At 45.1% G+C, this 26,213-nt stretch overlaps 1 protein-coding gene across 6 annotated transcripts in view; it reads right to left on the bottom strand.

Moving 5' to 3' along the window:
• RABGAP1L (RAB GTPase activating protein 1 like) overlaps nucleotides 1-26,213 on the bottom strand; it is a 483,894-nt gene that overhangs the window by 145,856 nt on the left and 311,825 nt on the right. For 5 of the 6 annotated variants that reach the window (XM_067532377.1, XM_067532378.1, XM_067532379.1 and 2 more), the window contains exons 15-17: nucleotides 23,910-23,984; nucleotides 11,378-11,503; nucleotides 4,762-4,905 (exon numbers count right to left, since the gene is read on the bottom strand). In XM_067532377.1, coding sequence (XP_067388478.1) covers nucleotides 4,762-4,905; nucleotides 11,378-11,503; nucleotides 23,910-23,984 — 345 coding nt within the window. Of the gene's footprint in view, nucleotides 1-4,761; nucleotides 4,906-11,377; nucleotides 11,504-21,737; nucleotides 21,864-23,909; nucleotides 23,985-26,213 lie in introns of those variants that run through there. The other variant, XM_067532382.1, reaches the window with a different exon arrangement.

Below are 26,213 nucleotides of genomic sequence, written 5' to 3' on the forward strand. Positions count from 1 at the left end.
ATAGCAGCTTGACATGCAGAACATTAATTTTTGTGACAACTGTCTCTTTGCGAGATGACTGACATGCACCAATTCCTATCAGGTGTGTATTAATATTTAATGTATACCCTTTAAAAGGAGAAAAACGTAATCCTTATGAACTTCAACATTCTCAGAATTTTGCACAAAAATGGCCTTCAAAAACTAAACTTAAGATTTCAAATTACCATTAAAGTTTTGACACAAACCAACAAGTGCCAGGAAATTCAAAGTTAATAGTGGAATGACAGCTTTAGCTTTGAACTTCCTAGCTTTTGACAATACTACATGTAACACGACTCCTTGTGTTGAACATTTTCCTTTAACAGAAAATTTCATGAAAGGTTATAAAATGCATATAATTTACCTGTCAGGATTTTTTTTCTCTCTCTGATAAATACATAATTAGATTTACGTAAACACTTAAAAAAATGGATCTATCTGAAAAAAATGTAAATTGTCAACTCACTGAGATCCAACAAAATTATCTAACTATATATTATACATACACCCATTGACCAAGACTTCAGTGTTGTGAAAGTATTGAGTGTGTGACACAAGATACTTAGAAAGATCAGTCACAAGAAAGCAATTTGTCAAATAGAAACAGAAAGAGTAAGACAAGAGATTCTTGATCTATTAAAAATGATTTTCAGGATTTTTAAATCAACTTATGTACATCACAATAAGAAAGTCCTATCTATTAAAAGACCACTCTGTTCCACTATGTAGAACTGCACACTCCTTAAATCTAGGTTTAATTTAAACTAGATTTAATTCTCTGCTGCAAATCTTCCAACTATTAGTACCCTGCAGACCCTGTTCCAGAGAGCCCCAACTTGATGACATTCTGGTTAAGCTGCTAAAGTCATTTACTTCAGTGTTTGTGGGAAAAGCTAAGGATATGTTCCTTTATTCCTGAGATTTGTAGCCTGTTGTTCTTGTATGAGGATATGTTCCTGTTAATTGTTACAGTTTTTGATTGTTTAATGCTACTTCCAGGCTATATTTGCAATCCATATTTGATTTTTTTAATGCTGCTGTGTAGTCATTATTATGTTGTAAGATTAATTATTCAGAATGCCTACAGTGTTTTGAATGACCTTTTTTTTTAACGATATTGTTAAAATCTATATAAATAAATAATCAACCACAACAGTGACAACCATGCCCCCAATCCTAATCCTCTCTTGCCAACACTAGCAATTGCCTCTGCTCAAATCCCTCTCAGCTGTAAAAATCTTCTCCATTCCAGAGAGTGACAAGTGATGGACACTGGTTGGGAAAGGGGACAAATAATGAGGAATTCCTAGGAGGCATTACTGCAGGGAAAATGTAAATTTGGAGCAGCCTAGGGCTACATCACATCTTCAACATTTGGGAGATGGGTAGAGGGGAAATTGATGACTGGGGGTCACAGGGAAGATGACAGGGTGGGAATGCTCAAAAAAGGCAGTGGTTTGGATACACATCTGAGCCTTTGAATGCATGTTCAAACCTGGCCATTTGAGATTCTCCCAACATTCAGTGAGACCTTGAGTGGCAAGTTCCAGGCTGCTATGAATTTTAACAAAGAAGTTATTATCTCCATGTGTGTAAGGGAAAGAGGAAAAGACCTTTACTATAGGCACAGATACGACTATACTGCTAAAAAAAATGTCCTGAACAGCAGTTCATTACCTATCACTTTATTGTTGGTTTGCCATTTAGTTTCTCCTCTTTCCTATCCTCCATCCCACAAAGTTCTTATTTTCCCCACATATTAAGAGTCGTTAGTGACCTCTTCCAAGAGACTTTCAGTGGAAACAAGCATACTTGCTCATTATGAGATGCTGAATGTCACAAACAAATGATTTTCTTTTCTGGAGTAGATATTTTAAAATCCCCTTTCAATTATCAATGTTTTCCCCCACCCAGCATGGATAAGATAAAAAATGACAAACCCCATCTGAAATTATCCCTGCCTGGCACAAAGTGTTAATCCATTAGTACCATAATTAGCATCATTTTCAAGGGGACCAGAGAATTTCATTGAGAATGACTAGCTTTGACCATCTATTCCACACTTTGTTTCCCATTTTTTTTTTCTTCAGACATCTTTTTCCTGTATGAAAGAGTTGCTTAGGATGTAAATATTTTGTCAACTACAGGCAGGATAGAGACACAGAAAAAGCACAGCCCAGGAAGGAAGTTAAAAGTTATTCAAAATTCATCTGTATTTATAACAAAGACAAATTAATGAAAAGGCTGGAAACCCATAAGAAAAAAAAGCCACAATACGGCTCGCATCAAAGATTTTTTTTAGCTGGACGTTTTCCACTGTTTGCTGCTGCTATCTTTTTTTTCCTTCCAGTTGCTGGAATTACAGATATGCTGTATTCTGAGAAATAAAGCTAAGAGCTATTTAATGCAGACAATGTATTTGAGCGCAGCACAGCACTTCTTGGAGGCTGGTTGGAGATACAGCTTTACAACATGATTGCAGTCCTCCATTAAAGACCCGATTCTCATCTTTTCCGTCAAGCTTCATATGCCCTTAAGATTTGTTTTCCTTCTCTGTTGAGGGGAAGACATTTTTAATTTAACTATAGGCCAATCCTAATACTAATTTTGACCCTTATCTCCTCTTACAAATTCCCAAGAACCCAAGTAGTTTTAGGCTGGACTCTTTTTGGAAGTCAGAGTTATTTGCTGACTGGTCTGTACTGCTGCTTGTTTTTCTGTCTGTTGATACATTTCCCTGTTGGTGCTTGAGCTGCCTACAGATGGACTTCCTGCTCAGCCTCCATCTTTAACGTTTTTGATTATTGTTTAGCCATCATAAATTAGGCCCCTTTAGCTTTAAAAGATTTCCTCCCTCAACTGCTAGCAAGTTTACTTTTTTCTAGCAGGTTCTAATTTTAACAGTTTAATTGTAACAGTTTTACTTATACTCCCAAAAAGGAAAAAAAGGTTTTCATCTTTTATCAGTGTGTCTTCTCCAAGTAAGATAAGACAGAGGCTACCAGATATGACATACGTATTTAAATGTTTCTTCATCATTTGTATTTTATTAGCGGGGTTAATATGATAAAGTGTCAAGTGTGGTGATACTGTCAGATGGGCAATAACTGCTGTGATAAGCTGTGGATTTTTGTTGGCATACATCCAGTTTCTTACAATGACTGCTGCTGAAAGAGACTGGAGTGAACAGACGTGACTTTCTCTTCAAGAACCAGAATGTAGAGATATACTAGATTGACACAGACTGATCACACCCTCAGACACAATTTCATTCAGAAAATAAACTTGCTAACTTAATTCCAAAGAGATCAAAATGCTGAACTCGGTTAGTGTATGATTTACTCTGCAAGGAATAAGATGTGCACAAGTGAAATGGTAGCACCAATTTTCTCTCTTCCTCTGTTTGTTTTACTAAAACAATTGAGGACAATGAAGTAAAGTACTGACATTTTAATTAAAATAGACATTTCTGAACAGACTACAGATTGTAGCCTTCTTGTTAAAATTTTATCCCAAGTGACATAGACAGTATCAGAGTCCAAAGTAAGGTGGTAAATGAGTTCCTATCCTGTTTCAGTATTGTTTATATTTAAAAATGAAAAGGGTTTGTTAACATTAAAGATATTTTTATGATGGTTAAAACAGATTGAAAACATATTTCCAATCTCTCTCATGGGGCTCCAATACAGCCAGCATCTCAAAAAGTACAGTTTTTTTCCCCACAATAAGAAGCCCAATAACATATTTTAAAATGCTAACTGTAATTTCCAGATATGGTATATCTCGCATGTTTGTTTGTTTGTTAATGGTGAGAAAGGCTTCATACTGGTAGAATGAACAAAATGGTTGAAGCTTTTTTTTTTTTTTAATAAGCAGAGGACTAGAGCACAGAGAGTATAAATCGACAGGGAAATTGGAGGGTATGTAAACAGAAGCCATGCATGTCCTTTATAATTATGTATATGTATGATTACATTCTTCATTATTGCTGTGGAGTTTTTTGAAGGCAGAGAAACTATACTTCTGTATGAATATATGATGTCACAAGAAATTTACATGTTCTATTCTGTAACCTTCCTAACACCTGGATAATACTTCCTATCTGCAATATCTGAAGCATCCAGTTCCCTCACAGCCTTACACAGTATCTGATTAGAACTAACCTTTTAAGGCCAGGCAGTATAATGTTTCAGGTTACCAAGAAATTGCAACTCTGTTCTCTGGAGTAAGACAGGCCTTGATTATTTTCTACCTGTCAGACCTAAGAGTTTAATGTATCAGCACTGTTTGATAATTCTCCACTACCTGTGAAATACCAGGCTATCAGAAACAACATGTATTATTCACACCGTCTTTGGATGCTCTGTTCTGGGGAAACAAGGTAAAGTTCTACTGCAGCACTCTTATCAGAGCAATTGGATGGTTGCCAGAAGACAGATTTATTAAACTTGAATGAACTATCCATTTTAAAAATTAAATGGCTAACTAATTGAACTTACACTTCTTTAAAAGTGCATCCTGAAAAAATTAAACACTTGCAGCTAGTGCAAAACCACATTTATAAAGAGCAAAGTGTCTTGTTAGCATCTGCTGCTTAACACATTCAGCATTCATTTAGAAGTTAATCTAATGGATGATTTAGTCATTTGTTGCTTAATTTCTAACAAAACGAGGTAAAAAAGGAAACATTAATTTTTTGGACAAAAAGCATTCTTCTGATTCAGGATGGTGTCATTTTACCTCACAGAGTAGTAAATCAATGATGTGGAAGACCATGCAGAGTGGGAACTTGGCAGTAAAGAGGGTGAGAAACCATTGGGATGCATACATATGAGCTTCCAGGTTCAGGTCTGAGAAATGGCTATACAAATCAGGTAGCTGCTCCTAGAATAAGAAAATAAAAAGGGGAAATGTTTAAATGTCACCTTGGAATCCTTTGGTTTCAGAAACACACTGCCCACTTCATCAGTGGGTTGCAGCCCATGAAAGCTTATGCCCGCAGAAATTTGTTAGTCTTTAAGGTGCTACAGGACTCTCGTTGTTTTTGCTGTATATGGATTAACACGGCTACCCCTCTGAAACTGCCAGCAAGGTTACTGGAGGTTTGAGAAAAGAGCAAAGTGAAATCCTGGCTCCATTAAAGCCAATGGGAGTTTTGCGATAGGGGGTCAGGATTTCACCCTCATTCTTTGGCAACTTCCTCTCTGTATTATCCACCACAGATTCTATCATGCTAGGTATTAAAAGCAAAACCAAATCAATAATCTACCATGGGATTAGAATGAGAAATTATAGGACCTTAAATATGGAAAGGTAGAGTAGTTGTACAATGTATACCATGTGTGGAACTATCTATTTAAAAAAAATCATCAATTCTTTTGTTATAAATATTTTCTTCTGGTTAAACAGTGAAATTATGGATGTTGGAGCAGGGAGTTTAAATCAACCTCTGGGATCATGAAAGATAATAAAAAATTAAAATAAACATTAACTAAACAAGGAGGCAAGTTCCACAAGCCAGGATGTAGTATGCACCAACATCAGGTGTGTAGTAATGCCAATTCTAGATTATATAAATTGGTCATTAAAAATACACTTACTCAATAAAGGTCATTGTAGCTGTTTGGTTCAAATATTGAAAAAAAATGGAGAACAAATTAATGGTTTTTTATATAGCACCACATAACACTTTATCTGAAAAGCATCAGTGAATTATAAACATACACGAATTGACATCCTGGAAAGCGAGTTCAAAGGGATTGTGTGCCCAAGATTTTATTTTAATTTTTAAATCTCAGAAAGGGAAGTTTACAGAACAGTTGTATTTTTATTCCGGGTAACTGATTCCAACAGCCAGCTTCCATTATTATAATTTTGCCACAGGTCAAATCTTAATGGACTGTTAATAATGGCTTATTAGTAAGGACAACAGTGTATAAAACTTGTAATGGTTTATTCACATTTAAATTGCTTTTAATATGAAAAATTAAAATGTGAGAAAAACTAGATGAATATCAAGTCACGATAAGATGACCTGTGACCTGCAAAATGAGCTGTGTTGGACTTATTTTTCACATTCATAGGATTGTCCTAGTTTGTATGATATCTTAACTCATAATGCAAGTCGTGCAAATTAAAGCAATCTTATGGTACCACACCAAAATATTCTCATGCTCTGGTAGAACTCAGAAGTTCTACTGTAGTCACATAAATTTAACACTAAAAAGAAAAGGAGAGAGAATCATAAATATCCTCTCTTTGAATCAAAAAGTTAGCAAGAGTAAGTATATGGAAGCCAAAAAAAAAACCAGAGACAACCCCAACCACAATGTTTGGCTTCAGATCTTAAATATCGCTAGCTTTGGGGCTCTTAGGATCCAATAATTTTGTCCAAGATGCTTCAAAGGAGAGAGCTGTATTTTTCTATAAGATGTAGAAAAAAGGTTTCTTCTTTGAGCATGGGTCCCTATGTGGATTCCATATGGGCGGTAGACATGAGAAGTCAGAACTGTTTTTAGTAGTGTCCATCGACAGCGTGCGTGTGTGTCGTATGGCGGCCATGTGATGCGTCCAAGGTCTTATGGAGTTGCATGGGTTGACACCCCTCCAGTTCCTTCTTACTGCCACATGGCCAGAGTTGGAATCCCTCTTCCTCCTCGCTTGTTTAGAAGCCTTTTTCTTCAAAAGTCTGCTTTATAGTTGTAGTGTAGATAATTTTCATAGTTGTACAGTTAGTTGGTTAGTTAGTCTAGTTAAAACTGTTAGTTCCCCTTGTGGGATGTCCCACCTGTTTTGGGGGACTATGCCCCGGCAATCTGGCTTTAAAAGCTGTGTGTTATGCCCACACTCATTCTCCGTGAGTGACGAGTACCAACGGTGTTTGTACTATCTCAGAGAGCCTCATGTTGTTGCCTACTGTTCCATTGCTGTGCCTTTCCTCTGCGTACCTGCGAGGTTAGAGAACTTTGCCTCCGGAAACATCTTATGGAGGAAGGTAATATGCCACACGTGCATTTGGATCCGGAACTGATGGATCCGTTGGAGCACTGTGCCTCACCATTGGTGAATGCTTCCCCATCTCCCTTCCAAGTGGCACCATTGACAACAGCCCACTATGCTCATAGGAAGCCCAGCCATGGGCATAAGGGCAGCTCTCCAATGGAGACTGCCCCAAAACACAGCGTTAACTCCACGAGCCACACCAGGCTGGGTAAGAAGTCACTCATTGATACAGCTGCTACACTACCAAAGACCAAAATGGAGCACAGGTCTAAGCATCACAAAGACCAGCCTGTCCCACCCTTGGCACCAGAGACTAGACCTCCATCTTCACCCCCGGCACCGTCCACACCTCCGGGACTGTCTGGACTTTCACACTCGGTCCCATGCACACCTGGCTGCTTGTTCCCACTTACACCAATGGGCAAACTCCTGATGCGGCATCCTAAATGACTGGCGCCACTGGCGCCCATGCAGATGAGCCACTGTTCCTTGAGCAGCACACCTTTCCGCTCCATCGGCTCCATCAATGACTGGATTGTCTTCACACACCTATGCTGGGCCTTGTGCACTGCTGGTACTGCCTGTTCTGACTGCGCCACTTTTCCTGGACCAACCTTCTGACTCCAAGTGGTCTTCAGAACCAGACCCTACAGTTTCGCTGGCATGATCATTCTGCCTGGAACCTAAGCATCTGCTCTATGCACCAGCATACAGACCCCATGCAGAGACATGGTTCCGTTATCCTCGTGGACCCCCATTTCTTGCAGATTTCCATGCCTGGCCTTATTGGCATACTTCAGACCCCCACCATGGCCATGGCAGACCACCGCCTTTCACTGCTGACCTTCGTCTGCTCACATGGTTCCTCCCTCCGTCTATGAGGAACCTTGGGACAGCACCTCACCATCCACTCTGTCGACACCGTCGGAACTGCCGGTCCCATCCAGAGCCTCATCACCCCTAGATGAGGCAATGACACTGCCTTTTCCCTTTTGCCTCCTGATAACCACAACCAATATCAGGATTTGCTTTGTCGCATGGCTGATGCTCTCAACTTTCCTGTGGTAGATGTACAAGATCCCCAGGACCAATCCCTGGACATCCTGCAGTCAGCTGGTCCATCACGAATGGCAATCCCCATCCATAGCACGCTTCTGCAACCGGTACAGGCTGACTGGCACACCCCAGCTTCTTGTACTCCCACACCAAACCAATACTTCTTTGTTCCTGGTAAGAACAGATTTCTGGTTCTCCCATCCCTCACAAACTCTCTAGTGATGCAGGAGGAAACCGAATATGCCTGCCAACAACTGCTCAAAGCCACTCCTTCAGATTGGGCAACCAAAAAACTTGACCTACTTGGGCGCAAGGTCTACACCTCTGCGGGCTTACAAGTCCACATCGCCAGTTACCAAGCCATACTAGCGAAGTATGACTTTGTTTCGTACTCCAAACTGGCAGAGTTTCACAAATCCCTTCTGAAGGAATAACAGGCTGAGTTTAAATCCCTCATTGATGAGGGTAAACTGGTAGCCAAGGTATCCCTTCAAGCAGCAGCTGACGTCGCAGACACAGCATCTCGCATCTCTCGTATTGGGTGCACTAGTTCATCGCGACTCCTGGCTTCAATTCTCTGGCTTCTCTAAAGAGGTCCAGACCACACTTGAGACCTCCAGTTTGACAATCAAAAACTACTTAGTGATAAAACTGATGAGTCCCTCCATTCGCTCAAGGACTCTCAAGCCACACTCCAGTCCCCAAGTCTATACACTCCAGCCCCAACTTGTCGACAGCACCGAGCTTCCTTCTGCTCATGCAACCCGCCCTGCTCCATTTACCAAACTTTCTCTCCGCAACAACAGGAATAGTCTCACCACCGTCAGTGATCCCAATGACCCCGCTATTCCACTGCTACCGCATCCACCTCCTCTGCTCTCCTGCAGCTACCTTCCAAACACCCCCCTTTTGACTCTTTCATGAACCTTCCTCCACCTCCCCTGCGGTCCATCCAGTTGTATTCAGGGGGCCATCTTGCTCTTTTTGTGGGCAATTGGGGCAAGATTACCATCGATCATTGGGTACTGAACATCATTCACTGAGGGTACCTCACAGAGTTCCTCTCCTTCCCTCTCTGTCACCCACCTTGTGGTGGCCCTGGGGATCCATCCAACAACATCTCCAAGAGGAAGCATACCCTCCTCAGGAAGGGAGCCATAGAACCTGTCCCACATTGCTATTGTGACCATGGATGCTACTCCCCCTATTTCCTTATACAAAAGAAAGGGAGTGGCATTTGGGAGAGGCAATTTTAGACCTAAGGGCAGTGAATCGATTTATCCGCAAGTTTTGCTTCCAGATGGTCACCCTTCCCCTAATCATTCCCTCTCATTCCCCCAGAGCCTGATTTGCAGCTCTTGATATGAAGGATGTGTGCCATCCATTCTGCCCATCACAAATTCCTTCATTTCATGGTGGGGTATTCTCATTATCAATTCCAGGCCTTTCCCTTCAGTATTGCCACCGCTCTGCGCATCTTCACAAAGGTCTTCATGGTACTTGAAGCGTACAAGCAACATGTAGGCCACTCCTTGTTCCCAAAACTGGACAACTGGCTCCTGGTTGCTTCATCCCGCAACCACCTGCTCATCACCATCAGTACCATATGAAACCCCCTCACCAGCTTGGGAATCTGTATCAACAAGGACAAGTTGACCCTTGTGCCCACCCACTTGCTCATCTTCATAGGACCTGGACGGGACTCCCTTGCGGGGCAAGCCTTCCTCCCGTCGGACCAATTCACTGCCCTCACCTTGCTTATAGTGAGCTTGCACCGTCATTCCCACACGTGGATCCAACAGTGCCTTTTCCTTCTCAGGCATATGGCAGCTTGCGCTTCAGTCACACCGTATGCCCACCTGCACATGTAATGCATTCAACTGTGGCTCCACTCTGTCTACGACCCACAGATAGACCACATCAGCAAGCGAATTCACATTCCCACTTCGGTCCTGTGTCCCCTCCTGTGGTGGCTCCATCAGATTAAGGTCATGGCTGGTATTCCTTTCAACCATCCCACACCTTGTTCCATTCTCACCACGGAAACCTTGCTCGTAGGCTGGGGCGCCCATCTGGAAGGCCGCATGGCCCAGGCCTCCAGTCCTCCACAGAGGCAAAGATGCACATCAACATCCGGGAGCTACAGGCCGTTGGTCATATCCGCCAAGCATTTCTGCCATTCCTCCACGCACACCACGTGCAACTCCTTTTGGACAACATGGTGACACCAGGTCTCCATTCCTTTACACAGAGGCAATACACCTTTGGAACTGGTGCCTCCGACAAAGAATCACATTACATGCTGTCCATCTTCTGGGCACTAGGAACTCCCTTGCAGACACGTTCAGCTGTTCATTTCACAACAACCACAAGTGTGAGCTCCATGACCCCACTATCCGCTCCGTCTTCCAATGGTGGGGCACGCTGCAATGGGACTGCTTTGCAACCGCGACCAACCACAAGCTTCTCCTCTTCTGCTCCAGGGGCACTCCCGGACCCGGCTCTCAGGGAGATGCACTCCTCCTCCCCTGGACATTGGGCCTCCGATATACCTTCCCACCCATCCCATTCCTCCCACAGGTCCTACGCAAAGTGTGCTGGGACTGAGCAGTCCTCATCCTCATAGCTTTCTATTAGCCTTGCCAATATTGGTTCACCGACTTCCTTCACCTCTTTGCCTACTCTCCAATCTGCCTTCCCTCTTTTCTGTATCTCCTCACACAAGCAAACGGTCAGATCCTACACCCCAGTAGATGTACAGCACACTGTACAGTACTCTGCAGTACACAGTATGCAGTACACTGCAGCAGATGAGGCAGTTGGACGCGCAGTTCTACACACTCTCACTTCCAACGAACCCTCGCTCCCATCTCTATGCAGAATACTGCTCACTGCGCTACCCATATATGGAATCCACATAGGAACCAGCACTCAAAGAAGAAATGGAGGTTACTTACTGTAACTGAAGTTTCTTCAAGATGTGCGTTCCCTATCTGGATTCCAATCCCGCCCCCCATCCTCCCTGCATCTGTTGGTAACAGGGACTTGGAGGGGCGTCAACCCATGTAGCCTCATGAGATCTCAGATACACCACGTGGCCGATGCGCAATGCACAGGCGGGTTGATGGACGGTTCCAGCTCCGGCGCATGGCACACATGTGCACCTCATGTATGGAATCCAGATAGGGACCACACATCTTGAAGAATCTCCAGTTACAGTAAGTAACCTCCATTTTCCTATTCCCCAACCCAACATTCCCACGTATGAAAAGATAAGAGTTATTGACCGTAGTCCTACCTGCATTAGTTTCTCCAGCTGGTAAAATTTGCAGTGAAGATCTTCAAAGTTATTTTTGTAGAGGTCTCGCAAGCCATAGTCATACATGATCTTCGCCAGCACACAGAAGGCCTGTTCCTCTGGCATCTGCAGGGAGAAATACACAAAGACCATTTGAATAACGTAGCTGAGATTTTAAATACCTTAGCTGTAAAATTTTAAAATTTCCTCTGCCCAAGGGATTGTGAGAGAGTCTGAAAAAAATCTGAATGGTTCAATTTTTTTTATTCAAAATTACTTTTAATTTTGAAATTTTCTTAAATTTCATTTTTTAAAATATTAAAAAACTCAAAATAAAAGCAAAATGTTTTGTTTCAGGTCAAATGAAATGTTTTGTTTGACCTGAAACTAACTTTTTCCCTCCTTTTCAATTCACCAGAAATTTTGAAAGTTTTGTTTCAAGTCAACCTGAAACAAATTTTTTTTTAAATTGGAACTGCCAGCAAACCAGAAAAATCAGTTATTCACACAGTTCTATTAGGCACCAAAAAAAACCTTAGGGGAATAATTTATTCTCCTTGAAGAAAACATTAGCTAGGCCTTGCCTATACTCATTTGAAACAGTGTTCAGAACCTTGTTTAAATAAAGTGTAAACATTATCATTGTCTCAATTCAATGGCTGGGGTTGTAGCGGGACAACGGCCATTAACATTCTCATTACCAAGGTAAATGAGAATATTTAGCTTAGTTGGTACACAGTTCTCATCTAGAAAACCATGGTAAAACACAAACTGTTATCAAAGCAGTCTTTGTCAACTGGAAATTAGAAAAACACTTGTAAAAAATTCTGGGCTATATCAGGCCCTCCCAGGGGAAAGGTGCAGACAGGGCACATTTACATCCAAGTTCCTGGTGCATCAAGCAGTTCCAGATCAGGTTTTCCAGGACTAAGGAGGTAACTATGAGCTTGGCCCTCCAAACCTGTGAACATTCTAAGATGTCTCCCAGCAGCACGACGCTCTCAGAAGCCTTTCCTCCATTATCTCCTTTTCACCATGGCCATACCTCCTCATCCAAATGATATTAAAAGCTTTAATCTGTAGCAGGGCTCTACTCAAGACTGATTTAGGTGTTGATCTACATAAGCACTTTTGGAGTTGTGCTGGCTGGCTGCACGCTCCATGGGAGGGGAGGTTGTGGGAAGTCCTGTGTCATCATAATCTCCCTTGACAGAATCCCTGCTTTCAGGGGATACCAGAACTTTAATTTACTTCTGTAGATACCATCTAAGTGCCGATGACAAGAAACTACTTCTGAATATCTGAGTGACAACTCTCGACCTTTTACTATTTCCACTTGTGTGCAGAATCTCTCTCTAGACAAATGTCAGCAGTGGATAAAATTCAAAGAGAATTTCAGTCTCTTATCGATTTCTAGGGTTTCACTTTTTAGTGCCCAGACTAAGATTATGCCCTGCCTCTAGGTCTAAACTGGTGCTGAGTCCTTTGTCTTTAGCCAATTTATGTGAAAGTAGCTGATAACTTCAAGAAATGCCAGCCCAGCTGCCAGCTGTCTGTGCAGACTAAGATCAGATATAATAAGCTGTTATGGAATCTCAGATCTCTCACCAAAATTTTTTCTGAAAAAGACAAACCCCTACACGGAAGAGAAATGAATAGCTTTATCCTGCATGAAGAGCTTGGGAACTTGAGTCTGTTCTTTATAAAAAATAAATATAAACGTTTTTTTACTTGTTCATATAGACTCATAGACTCAAAGGTCAGAAGGAACCAATATGATCATCTAGTCTGACCTCCTGCACAATGCAGGCCACAGAACCTCACCCATCCACTCCTGTAAGAGACCCCTGACCTATGATTGAGTTATTAAAGTCCTCAAATTATAGTTTAAAGACTTTAAGATACAGAGAATCCACCAACAAGTGAGCCATGCCCCATGCTACAGAGGAAGGCGACAAGGAAATTATGTTCACACACACACATGCATGTTCACCCAGACATGTACATGCGCACACATGTCTTCACCGCAAAAAAAGTGTGTTCTTATCTCAGGTTCAAATACCAGTGAAAACCCATCAACTCAGGTTTTTACTTGGGTTCTCAGGTGAAGATTAAACCTAACAGGGAACCTGGGGCTTAACTCAAACTGCTAACTTGGGTTGAACACCAAGTTGCTGTATCTTCACTGGTATTTTAACCCAAGGTAAGAATAGACCACCTTTTGCAGTGACGACATACCTATAAGGAGTAGGGAGGGAGTGGAAGTTTGGTGTGAGGCTAAGTCCTTTACAGGAAGCAGCCAAGGAGATTCCACTCTCAGTTTGGATAGAGATTCCCCAGTATTACCAATCCCAAGAATCCAAAATCATGAGTCAGTCCCCAAAAATTATGAGATTGGCTTAAAAATAATGAGATTTTAAAAATAATAAATGTTGGTTTCTTTTCATTTGCTTTTTTTTTTTTTAAGCCTCTTTCCAACCATGACTGCCAGAAAAACAGGGTTACTTACCAGTAACTGTTGTACTTCAAGATGTATTGCTCATATCCATTCCAATATAGGTGATTACACACCCCGTGCACTGGTTCCCGAAACTTTTTTGCCCTTAGCAAGCCCCATAGGGCCGGCTCAGGTGCCCCTGGAGTGCTGCGCTCATGCTGCGGTATATCAGGTGTCGCCGGCCCTGAGGACCCTCAGTCCCTTCTTTCTGCCGACTTCGACAGCGGGGATGGAGGGTGGGTATGGAATGGATATGAGCAACACATCTCGAAGAACAGTTACTGGTAAGTAACCCTGTTTTCTATCTTCGACTGATTGCTCATATCCATTCCAATATAGGTGATTAAATAGCCATACCTTGGAGGTGGGTAGGGGTCAGCCTCAAGCTACTCTCATGAGCACAGCCCTGCCGAAACCTGCGTTCTCTCTCGCCTGCTGCACGATGACGTAGTGGGATGTGAAGGTGTGGACCGACGACCAGGTGGCAGCCTTGCAGATGTCCTGCAGGGGCACTCTTTTTAGGAAGGCCGCCGACGAGGCCTGGGCTCTGGTTGAGTATGCTGAAACAGCTCGTGGAAGCGGCACCTTCGCCCGCTCGTAGCAGGTCCTGATTCAGGCGGTGATCCAGGTGGAGATGCGCTGGGTGGAGACAGGTGAGCCCTTCATCCAGTCTGCCACTGCCACGAACAGCTGCGTTGATTTCCAGAACGGCCTCGTCCACTCAATGTAGTAGGCCAGGGCACGTCTCATGTCCAGCGAGTGCCATCTCCGCTCCTCCTCCGAACCGTGCGGTTTGGGAAAGAACACGGGGAGGAAGATATCCTGGTTATAATGAAACTGGGACACCACCTTAGGCAGGAAGGCCGGGTGGGGTCTCACTCGCACCTTGTCTTTATAAAAGACAGTGTAAGGGGGCTCCGAGGTCAAAGCCCTTATCTCAGAGACCCTCCTAGCTGATGTAATGGCCACCAGGAGGGCTACCTTCCAAGAGAGGACGAGCAGCAGGCATGTAGCCATGGGCTTGAAGGGGGGTCCCGTCAGAGTGGCGAGGACCAGGTTCAAATCCCAGGGAGGCACCGGGTCATGGACCTGCGGGTATAGCCTCTCCACCCCTTTAAGGAACCTGATTGACTTGGGTTGCGAGAATAGTGACCTCCCTTCCATCGGCTGGTGGAAGGCTGAGATGGCCACCAGATGCACCTTCAGGGAGGCCAGAGCTAGTCCCTGCAGCTTCTGGTGGAGCAGGTACTCCAAAATTGCCTGTATGGGCGAACAGCTCGGTGGGATACCCCGAGATTCCACCCAACAGGTAAAGTGCTTCCACTTGGCCCGGTAGACCACCTGAGTGGAAGGTTTTCTGCTACCCAGCAGAACCTGTTGGACCTGCACCAAGCAGGTTCTCTCTCCCTCCGTCAGCCAGAGAGTCTCCATGCCGTCAGGTGGAGGGAGTCCAGGTCTGGGTGCAGCAGGTGACCCTGGTCCTGGGAGAACAGGTCGTAACGCCTCGGGAGCAGCATCAGTGTGGCGATGGACAGGTCCAGCAACATGCTAAACCAATGCTGTCTCGGCCAGGCCGGGGAGATCAGAATGATATCCGCTTTGTCCCTCTTGATCTTCAAGAGGACTTTGGGCAGCAGAGGAATGGGGGAAAACGCATACATGAAGGTCCCCATCCAATCAATAAGGAACGTGTCAGAGATGGAGTCTGGCTTGTGACCCTGGAGCGAGCAGAACCTCGGGCACTTCCTGTTCCAGGATGATGCAAACTGGTCCAGTTGGGGAACACCCCACTTGCGGAAAATGGAAGTCACCACCTCCGGGTGTAGTGACCAGTCGTGGCAGGTTAGAAACGACCTGCTGAGGCGGTCCGCCTCATCGTTCCTGACCCCCGGGAGGTGAGAGGTAGATATGTGGAAGTCGTGCCTCACTGCGAGGTCCCAAAGTTGAATGCCCTCCTGGCAAAGGGCTGAGGAGCGCGTCCCGCCCCTTGCCTGTTCATATAAAACATGGCTGCTGTGTTGTCCGTGAGGACTTGCACCATCCTATCCTGCCCCTCAGGAATCTGAGGAACACCTTGCAGGCCAGGTGGACTGCCCTGAGCTCCCGGACGTTGATGTGGAGATACCTCTCCTGTGCCGACCAGAGCCCCTGGGTGCTGAGGTCGCTGCTGATGGTGCCAAGTCTCTGAAGGGAACACTCCTCAGTACCTCCCCTGGGTCCCTCCACCAATCCAGGGAGGTCAGTACCTGAGTGGGAACCGTAACCACTCTGTTCAAAGAGTGCCTGGCTGGTGCATACACTGAGGCCAGCCATGCCTGGAGAGGCCTGCGTTTGAGGCGAGCCAGCCTCACCACATATGTACAGGCTGTCATGTGTCCCAACAGCTGGAGACAGTGCCTGGCTGTCGTCATGGGGGACCTGCGGAGGTTGTCTATTATGGCAACTATCGCCTTGAAGCGAGGCCATGGGAGGAAGGCTCTGGCCTGGGTAGCATCCAGGGTGGCTCCGATGAAGTCTATGCGCTGCACCGGGGTGAGAGTAGACTTCTGCTCGTTGATGAGAAGCCCCAGTCTGGTGCATGTCGTGCAGGTGAGTTCCAGGCTGTTCCTCACATGGGCCCTGGACTTGCCCCTGATCAGCCAGTCTTCCAGGTAGGGGAAGATCTGAACTCCTCTGCGGCACAGGTGAGCCACGACTACCACCATGCACTTAGTGAATACCCTGGGAGCGGACGAGAGGCCGAAGCAGAGGGCCGAGAACTGGTAGTGGCAGCCAGCTACCACAAACCGGAGGAACCGTCTGTGATCGGGAAGGGTAGTAATATGAAAATAAGCATCCCTTAAGTCGAGGGCAGCGTACCAGTCCCCTGGATCTAGAGTGGGAATGATGGAGGCTAGGGAAACCATACAGAACCTGAGGTGCCTGATGAATTTGTTTAGACAGCGGAGGTCTAATATAGGCCTCAGGCCCCCTTTTGCCTTGGGAATGAAGAAATATCGTGAGTAGAACCCCTTTCCCCTTTCCTGTGGAGGAACCTCTTCCATAGCTCTGAGGAGGAGGAGAGAGTTCACTTCCTGTATGAGGAGTTGCTCGTGAGCGGGGTCCCTGAAGGGGGGAGGGGGAGAGCCCGGGGGGGGAAGGCCGTGAGTTGGAGGGCGTAGCCCCTGAGGACTACACCGAGGACCCAGTGGTCTGAGGTGATGTTTTGCCACTCGGTGTAGTATGGCCTGAGTCTGTGGGTAAACGGTAGGATCAGATCTAGTGGGATGGGGAAAGTGCCACCCTCGGGCGCACCATCAAAACTGCCACTTGTTATTATGCCCCTTGGCTGGGCCTTGTTGGGGGCCCGCCGAGGACCCTTGGCAGTCACGGTGGTTAGGTGACCTGTATCTGTCCGAATCCCTCTGGGGTTAAGCAGGTCTGGGAGGTGGCCCAGGGGCAGGCTGGGGCTGGCGTTGGGCTTGCGGCTGAGACGGACACCTCAAGGCCTGAGGGGCGTATAGCCCTAACGATTTCAATGTAGCCCTGGAGTCTTTCAGGGCATGCAGTTTGTCATCGGTCTTTTCAGAGAAGAGGCCAGCGCCATTGAAAGGCAGGTCCTGGATGGACTGCTGGACCTCTTGAGACAGTCCCAATGATTGCAGCCAGGAACACCGCCGCATCACAATGCCCGAAGCCATGGCTCTGCTAGCGGTGTCCACTGCATCACTGGCCGTTTGTAAGGCCACCCCTGCCACTGCAGCGCCTTCCTCAATGACCGTGGCAAAGTCCGCTGCTTGGTCCTGTGGCAACCTGCGCGAATCTCTGCAAGGAGGACCAGAGGTTCAGGTTGTAATGGCCGAGGAGCACCTGGTGGTTGGTGATCCTCAGCTGCAGGGCCCCTGTGGAGTAGACCTTGCGGCCGAAAAGGTCCAGCTTTTTATTATTTTTGTTTTTGGGAGTATTGCCCTGAGCCCCCTGCCTGTCTCGTTGGTTGGCGGCATCAACCACAAGAGTCCCCAGAGCAGGGTGGTTGTATAGGAATTCAAACCCCTCCACAGGAACATAGTATTTCCTCTCGGCACCCTTGGACGTAGGGGCAACCGAGGCAGGGGTTTGCCAGAGGGCCTTGGCCAGCTTCAAAACCCTCTCGTGCACTGGCAGGACGACTCTGGATGGCCCCACTGACCCTGACAAACCAAAGAGGGGGGTCCCTCCTCCTCAGAGAGCTCCTTGAGCTTGAGGTTCAAGTTGCTTGCCACTCTCGTAAGCAGTTCCTGGTGTGCCTTAAAGTCAGGCAGGGGTGCCCTATGGTCCCTGACGGCCACAACATCAGGGAAGGACGAGGAGGATTGTGGGAGGGGCCGATTTCTCCTCTGAGGAATGGCCCTTGTGCGGCTGGCTTGGAGGTGGGGTTGCTGGTTGAGTCACCGAGGACTAGACCGAAACCGTACCCTGACCCATCTGGGTCCCCTAGAGCCCCCAGCAGGGCCACTGCCATGGTCCTTGAGGCCACGCCGGTGCCGGTGCCGACTGGGAAGCATCCGGATGGGCACGGGACCCCGAGCCGCTGGAGCTGTGCCGATGATACTTGTGGCCCCGGCCAGCCCTTGTCGATGACCTGCTCCAAGATGACGAGGAGGATCGTCGGTGCCGATGCCTGCGGTGCTGGTGGGGGGCGAGCGGCTGGAGGAGCTGAAATAGGATCTCCGCCTGGACGCCGAGGTCTTGCGATGGCGCTTGCCCCTAGGAGATCAGGAGCGGTGCCAGCTGTGACGTCTCCACCCTGGCTCCAACTCCGAGGATCTCGACCGGTGGTGCAGTGCCGGAAACGCTGTCAGCGCTGAGTCTTTTGGTACTGGGATCCTCGCTGGGCTACGGCCCGGGGATTGGGATTGGTGCTGATGAGTTTCCGCCGGTGATGGTGGTTGCTCCAGGGATCTGGACTGGCATCGCCTGTCCGCGTTGTCAGGCACTGGGATCCAGGCTGGGCTGCGAACCGGGAATTTGGACTGATGCCGAGTGCGTTTGGTCTCTACAGGCGACAGGACCCTCGCTGGGCTGCGTGCCAGGGATTGGGACCGGTGCCAGGTGTGCTGGGTTTCGTCTGGAACCAGGATTCGCGCCGGGCTGCGTGTCGGGGATCAAGACCGGTGCCGAGCGTGTTGGGTCTCTTCTGGAACCGGGATCCGTGCCGGGCTGCATGCCGGGGATCGAGACTGGTGCCAAGCATGTCGGTTCTGGTCAGGCGCTGGGATCCACGCTGGGCTGCGTGCTGGAGATCTGGACGGGTACCGAGCGTGTCTGGTCTGGTCAGGCACTGGGATCCGCGCTGGGCCGCATGCCAGGGATCGAGACCAGTGCCGGGGTGTGAGATCCCGAAGTGTGATCCCTGCGTGAGGCGGAACTGTAGCTATGTCGCCTCTCATGTGAGCCTCTAGACCGTCCTCGGTGCCACGGTGTCGAGGAGCTCGACGACTCAGAGTCAGAGCTGGGAGGGGAGCCCGCACTCTCTACCCTCCGCGACCGTCTGGGGGGAGACCTGGACTCCTGCCTTGACCACCCACCGGGGCAACCCAGCGCGGGTTTACCCCAAGACACCGGTCCCTGCGCCCTCGGCCGAGGAGGGGAAGGAGACGTGGGCATGCTGATTAGGGTGTGTGCCGCAGCAAACGCCTCTGGTGTCGACGGCCCTTGCAGGGGCACTCCCCCACCCCCAGGAGTCGGGGGAGGCTCCCTGCGGGGAGATGCCAGTGCTGGAGTACTCTCCACGGCATGTGGCTGGGGCATCTCCTGACTGGCCCTCGGCCTGACAGGCAACACGGGGAAGTCCTTGTGGGCAGCTTCCTCCTGCTTTTTCTCTTTCTCGGCACCGAAGGTTGCTGATGAGACGACTCCAGTGCTGGCGGAGCGCTCCGCACCGAAGGGACGCTCGGTACTGCGGGGAATCGCATTGATTCGGAGTCCGGGAGGAGCCCGGACTCCATCAGTATAGCCTTCAAGCGGGCATCTCTCTTCTTCTGAGTCTGCGGCTTGAAGGCCTTGCAAATTTTACACTTATCTTTGTGGGTGCTGCTCCCCGAGACAACGGAGGCAGCGGTCATGAGGGTCACTCACTGGAAAAGCCTTGCCGCACGCAGCACAGGCCTTGAAACCGGTTGAGCCAGGCATGGCCCAACCTTAAGCCCCTGAGGGCTATCTATCTATTGTCTAACACTAACACTTAATTATTCAAACTAAACTGCTATCCTAAACAACAATCTACTAATCAACAACGAACAATAAAGAACGGGGAAGCTACTTGCTGTTAGCAAGAGGCAGACGTTCCAGCAATCGTCAACGGGCGGAAAGAAGGAATTGAGGGCCCTCAGGGCCAGCAGCGCCTGATATACCGTGGCATGAGCGCGGCACTCCAGGGGGCGCCTGAGCTGACCCTACGGGGCTTTCTAAGAGCAAAAAGGTTCCAGGAACCAGTGCACGGGGTGCGCACTCACCTATTGGAATGGATATGAGCAATCACTTGAAGTAGAACTTACCAATTTGTTAATAATGAGAACTACAATTCTCACATATTCACATGACTCCAAGAGTTGGGCTTCAAGAAAAACACCAAATATTGCAAGACCTGTGGTAAAATTATGACAGCTAGAAGAAAATGGTTCCCTGTGATTAAGAAATCTCTGCTAATATTTTGATGGGGATTTCTTCAGCATAGGGGACCTATGAAGACTCGAGATGGAGGTTCAGGCTACCCATCCACCCTGAGAAGACAACTACAGGGGAGAGAAAAAGCACCTCCTATCCCAGAAAGATACAAAAGGCATGGGGACAATGGAGCCATATAGAGATTAACAAGGGCTAGAGAGGTTCAGAACTATGCAGAGTCAGTAAGCATTCAGGACAATGGACTGGTTGGGCATGGAGAATCTGGGGGAACTAGGGGTATGTAGAGTGTGATCTTTCACCTCTCCCCCCCTTGAGCTCCTAAGCTACAACAGAGAGAATTTGCTTCCTCCCCTTCTCTGACCATTTCAGTTTAATTAGGAATGACTGTATTATAAAGGCACATTAAAATGGGCGTAATTGCCATTTGGTGGTCCACAGAAATATCTTTCTAATTTCATCACAAACTCTAAAAACACTCCATGGCAATTCTCCACAGTAATGCCATCATGACATCACACATTTGGAGATAAAGGGAGCCAAACGAAAATTAATCACATTTAGAATTTGACAGCCTATTCATTTTTGAACACCGGTGTCTCTACAAATAGCTTGTCTTATCTGAACCAAACTTTAAAAAAAGTCTACCTTTGGGTAAGAAATGCCATGTAAAATATCTGATGGCTTGTTTGATTTTGAAATATTTGGGAAGTGGGTGGAAAAGGAGGATGATAATGTGATTCTAGTTTAAATTGTGTTTATAAAGAGATGAGCATCGCTCCACAATGCTCTTTCTGATTGGCTATCAGCTGCTTAGATCTTCAAGAAGTCACAGTTGCCTTTTAAGAAGTTAATACTTATGCCTAAAACCATCTGAATTTTCTCTTTTAAATGTCTTACATAGTTACATTTTTCCTCTTGGGCTACACATGTGGGCTATAATCTTTAAGGGTCTTGTATAGAACCATACTCTAAATAGAAATAAATTCTAATAATGATTCTAATGTGAAATTGCCAAGAAAAGCCTGGCACTGAAAACACGCAACAGCCAGCATAACTCGTTTTTCAAAGTGCTCTTCACAATACCCCATTTCTTAACCATCTGTTTAGGAGCTTGTAAATATCTCGTATTTTTCAAGTGTTTTAGTATCTTGGAAGCGAAAGATGACAATACAAATTATCAACCAAGTATGTCTTTCAATTACAGGGTCAAATCCTTTATTCAGTTTTTGCTCATGAGGAGATTTCAAAAGTGCTCAAGTGACTTGAAAGCGCAAATCCTATTGAAAGTCAATGACATTTGTTCCACCCTCAGACAAACTCCCAGTAACTTCAATAAGAATTTCCCTGGTGAGGAGTAGGTTAAAAAAGAAATGAGAATCCATTAAAAATATCAGGATTTGGCAAACAAAACAGATTATTCAAAAACGTATCCTTGAGTATCAAATAAAAACTGACCTCTACAAAATATATAACAGCTTCTTTTATAACAAAACCTAATTACTCCTGACCTAATGGATTCTTAAGAACATAAGAATGGCTATGCTGGGTCAGACCAATGGTCCATCTATTTAGCCCAGTATCCTGTCTTCTGACAGGGCCAGTGCCAGAATCTTCAGAGGGAAGATTCAGATTCCTGTGCTCAATCCTCTGTCATCCAGTCCCAGCTTCTGGCAGTCAGAAATATAGACACTCACAGCATGGGGTTGCATCCCTGACCATCTTGGCTAAAAGCCACTGATGGACCTATCCTCCATGAACTTATGTAGTTCTTTTTTTGACTCCACACTCATACTTTATGCCTTCACAACATCCCGTAGCAACAAGTTCCACAGGTTGACTGTATATTATGTGAAGAAGTACTACTTCTTTGTTTTCAACTTGCTACCTATTAACTTCATTGAGTGACCCCTGGTTTTTGTATTGTGTGAAGGGATAAATAATACTTCCTTATTCACTTTCACCACACCATTCATGATTTTATAGACCTCTATCATACCACCCCCTTAGTCTTCTCTTTTCTAAGATGAACAGTCCCAGTCTTTTTAATTTCTCCTCATATGGAGGCTGTTCCTTCCATACTCATAATCATTTTTGTTGGCCATCTATGTGCTTTTTCCAATTCCAATGTATCTTTTTTGAGATGGGGTGACCTGAAGGTGTGGATATGCATGTGGATGGGGGGGACCTCTAGGTGTGGACATCCCATGGATTTATACAGTGGTATCATGATATTTTCTGTTTTATTATCTATCCATTTCCTAATAGTTTGTAACATTATGTTAGCTTTTATGACAGTTGCTGCACATTGAGCAGATGTTTTCAGAAAACTATCCATGATGACTACAAGACCTCTTTCTTGAGTGCTAACAGCTAATTTAGACCCCATTATTTTGTATGTATAGTTGGGATTATGTTTGGAAATGAGCATTACTGTGCATTTATCAACAATGAATTTCATCTGACATTTTGTTGTCTAGACTAGACACCCAGTTTAATGAGATCCGGTGACATACCCAGGTACCCTTTGTAACTCTTCACTGTCAGCTTTGCACTTCCATGATTGAGTAATTTAGTATTGTCTGCAAACTTTGCCACCTCACTGTTCACCCCCTCTTTCCAGATCATTTATGAATATGTTGAACAATACTGGTCCCAGTACAGATCCCTGGGGGACCCTGCTATTTACTGCTTTCCATTGTGAAAACTGACCAATTATTCCTAGCCTTTGTTCCCTATGTTCTAACCAGTTCCTGAGCCATGAGAGGACCTTCCCTCTTATCCCATGACTACTTACTTTGCTTCAGAGCCTTGTCAAAGGCTTTCTGAAAGTCCAAGTACGCTATATCCATGGGATCACTCTTGTCCACATGCTTGAAGACACCCTCATTTTTATTTGTGAGGCATGATTTCCCTTAACAAAAGCCATGTTGATTCTTCCCCAACATATTGTGTTCATCTGTGTGTCTGAAAATTCTGTTCTTTACTATAGTTTAAACCAATTTGCCTGGTACTGAAGTTAGGCTTACTGACCTGTAATAGCTGGGATTGTCTGTGGAGCCTTTTTTAAAAATTGAAGTTACATTAGCTATCTGCCAGTCATCTGGTACAGAGGCTTATTTAAGCGATAGGTTACATACCACAGTTAGTAATTCTTCAATTTCATATTTGAGTAGCTCATATTCTTACTTGCAGATGAACCACACATTTGTAAAGGTATAAACCACATGTACTCTCTCTTGGCAACAGGCAAAATGGATTCAACAGGGAAGGAAAAAACAAACACACAATTAGCACTGGCGAATGTCTGACTGACATTAAGTTACAGTACTAAAATTCTTAAAACTGCTTCAGTTTCACCATGTCAGAGCTTTCATTTTCTAATTTACTCACATGCAGCAGCAACACAGCAGCAAGGAAGGACTGACCCTGACAATAGCCAATGTCTTCATCATAGACAGAATATGCCTAGAAAAAAATAAAGGCAAGTTTAATTTCTTTATTGAATATTTAAAATCCATGTATCTCTTGTTCCATAATGTAATATAACTAATGCAGTTTTCAGATCATGTGACATTCTGGAGCTAGAGGCATTGAAGTGCATGGAATTGTAACCACTTTGGTGAAGGCTTAATGTGCATTACATAAAACATGTATAGATCACAGTTTGTCCTCTACTGACACTGTATATTTGCAAAAGTGCTGCTTTATCTGCATGAAAATATTGGGCCTTATTCTCCTCCCACTTAAGCCAGTGTAAATCAGTAGTAATTCCATTGAAATCAATGGAGTTACACCAATGTAAAACTGACATGAGAGGAGAATTAGAAGAGTTATCTTTAAAAAAGCCAAACAAACTATTACATGATAAAATTCTGGGACCTGAGGATGTATAAGAAAACCATTGAGGGTCATTTTAAACTGACATTTTCTCTGTAAGACAGCACTCCGTGCCTCATTAGGATACTGAAAACAAAGAATATTCATCTGCGTATAACAAGGTTGTAATTCTACTGAGGATTTCTACTGACATCATATGAATGAGGCTTAAGACAATGTTTTCCAAACATTTGAAAGTTTTCCTTGAGGAAATGAAACCAACCGCATCCCTTTTCAAGCCATCCTTGCATTGTTAAAAGTCTACCAATATTTGAGAATTTTAATTAAAATAAACAAAAATTAAAAAAACAAAATAAAACAGACATGACAGAAATAGCAAGAGCCGTAGACATAGGCTATGTTTCCATGTCACATGGTGGATTGTTTACCAGGAGATAATACTGTGCACTAGCTAGCTGTAAAATCCTAGTGGAGACGAGGCACAGGTAGCTTTTACCACAAGATAAATAAGCGAGGTCACCTACAGGATGTTGACTTTGCCTAGCTAACTTGTGATCAAAACTAGAACCTTGTTCTCCAGTAAGATTTTACCAATAGATAGCTCGGACGTGTTACTTATCACATGGCAAACACATCTTTTTTGGCAGTGAGGACAAAGCCATCTGAAAGATATGGGGGGGAAAGGAAGATGAAGGAGACTGGTGACAACATCCCAAGGTTCCTCAGCAAGAGATGACTACATCTTGATGGTTCTTACTTTTGATTTTGTTTTTTTAACCTCTCTGAACCCCTTACTTCTCATTGGTGATACAATGATTTTTAAGAAGCATCAGAATGTGCTGAGGTGTGGCAAACAAGTGAGAGGAGGGTGTCCAAAGTGTAAGGATCAGTTTGGAAGAAGGTTGAGAGAGAGAGAGAGAGAGAGAGAGACCCACCTGAGAGAAAGACACAAAGGGATGATATTGAGGCTAGGACTAGGAAAAATCACTGGGTCAGAGATACAAGCAACGACCGTGCAATGTAGTGGTTTGAGGGCCAAGACAAAAAGTGTGAATCACAAAACAGTCTCCACACCCTTGCAAAGGTCTAATACTATAAGATAATGGTTTGAATTGGGGTCCTACGTAAGTGTTTCATTTCTAAGTCTCAGATTAGACAAAGTTGCAAATTCTACTTAGCTGGGGATAAACTAGATAGCATGGGTTTAGGATAGTGTACACAATATTCATGCATAGCTTTTTGAAAGGTGTCATAACAGATGAAAGGTAGAATTACACACTGCAGTTACATCTTGGATCAGATGCTTTTTGGACAACTTTCCCCTTGCCTTTGTACCAAAAAGGATATTCACAGCATTGGGAGAATTACCAATATAACCCACAATGTTTCTGATCAGAGAAACCAAATTCTCTATTTTCTATTCTTCTAGAGCCCCTCTGAAATAAAAGTACAGAACATGCCACATGTGAAGTTGCCATCATCAAGTGCAGTCAGTGGCAATGAATCCTTTTCTCAGTCCCTGGGAGGAAAGCCACTTCCACATTTGTTTTAAGTTCTTTTGGCAGATTTTTAGCGGAAGAAGACTCACTTAATACTTTCCTTAGTGCATTTTCAGTGGATGATGGCGAGGAGCTAAAGGGCAGTAAGATACAGATAAGATTATCTTGCTGCTTGTCCATATTTCAAGGGTGAAATTCATAGCCCTCCCATAGATGCTAGGGCTTGCCCAACAAAACACTGATATATTTTGGGAATTTCAACAAAAGCAAACTTGAATCTCAAAGAAAATATCCAGAAACTGTTCTTTGCTACTGCTGAAAATTAAATAATTTTTAAAGCGACCATCTGACCAAGTGA

This window comes from Emydura macquarii, unplaced genomic scaffold (genome assembly GCF_026122565.2).
Source record: "Emydura macquarii macquarii isolate MOO-44397 ecotype Brisbane River unplaced genomic scaffold, CSIRO-AGI_Emac_v2 contig_3287, whole genome shotgun sequence".
In the NCBI taxonomy this organism is placed as follows: domain Eukaryota; kingdom Metazoa; phylum Chordata; order Testudines; family Chelidae; genus Emydura; species Emydura macquarii.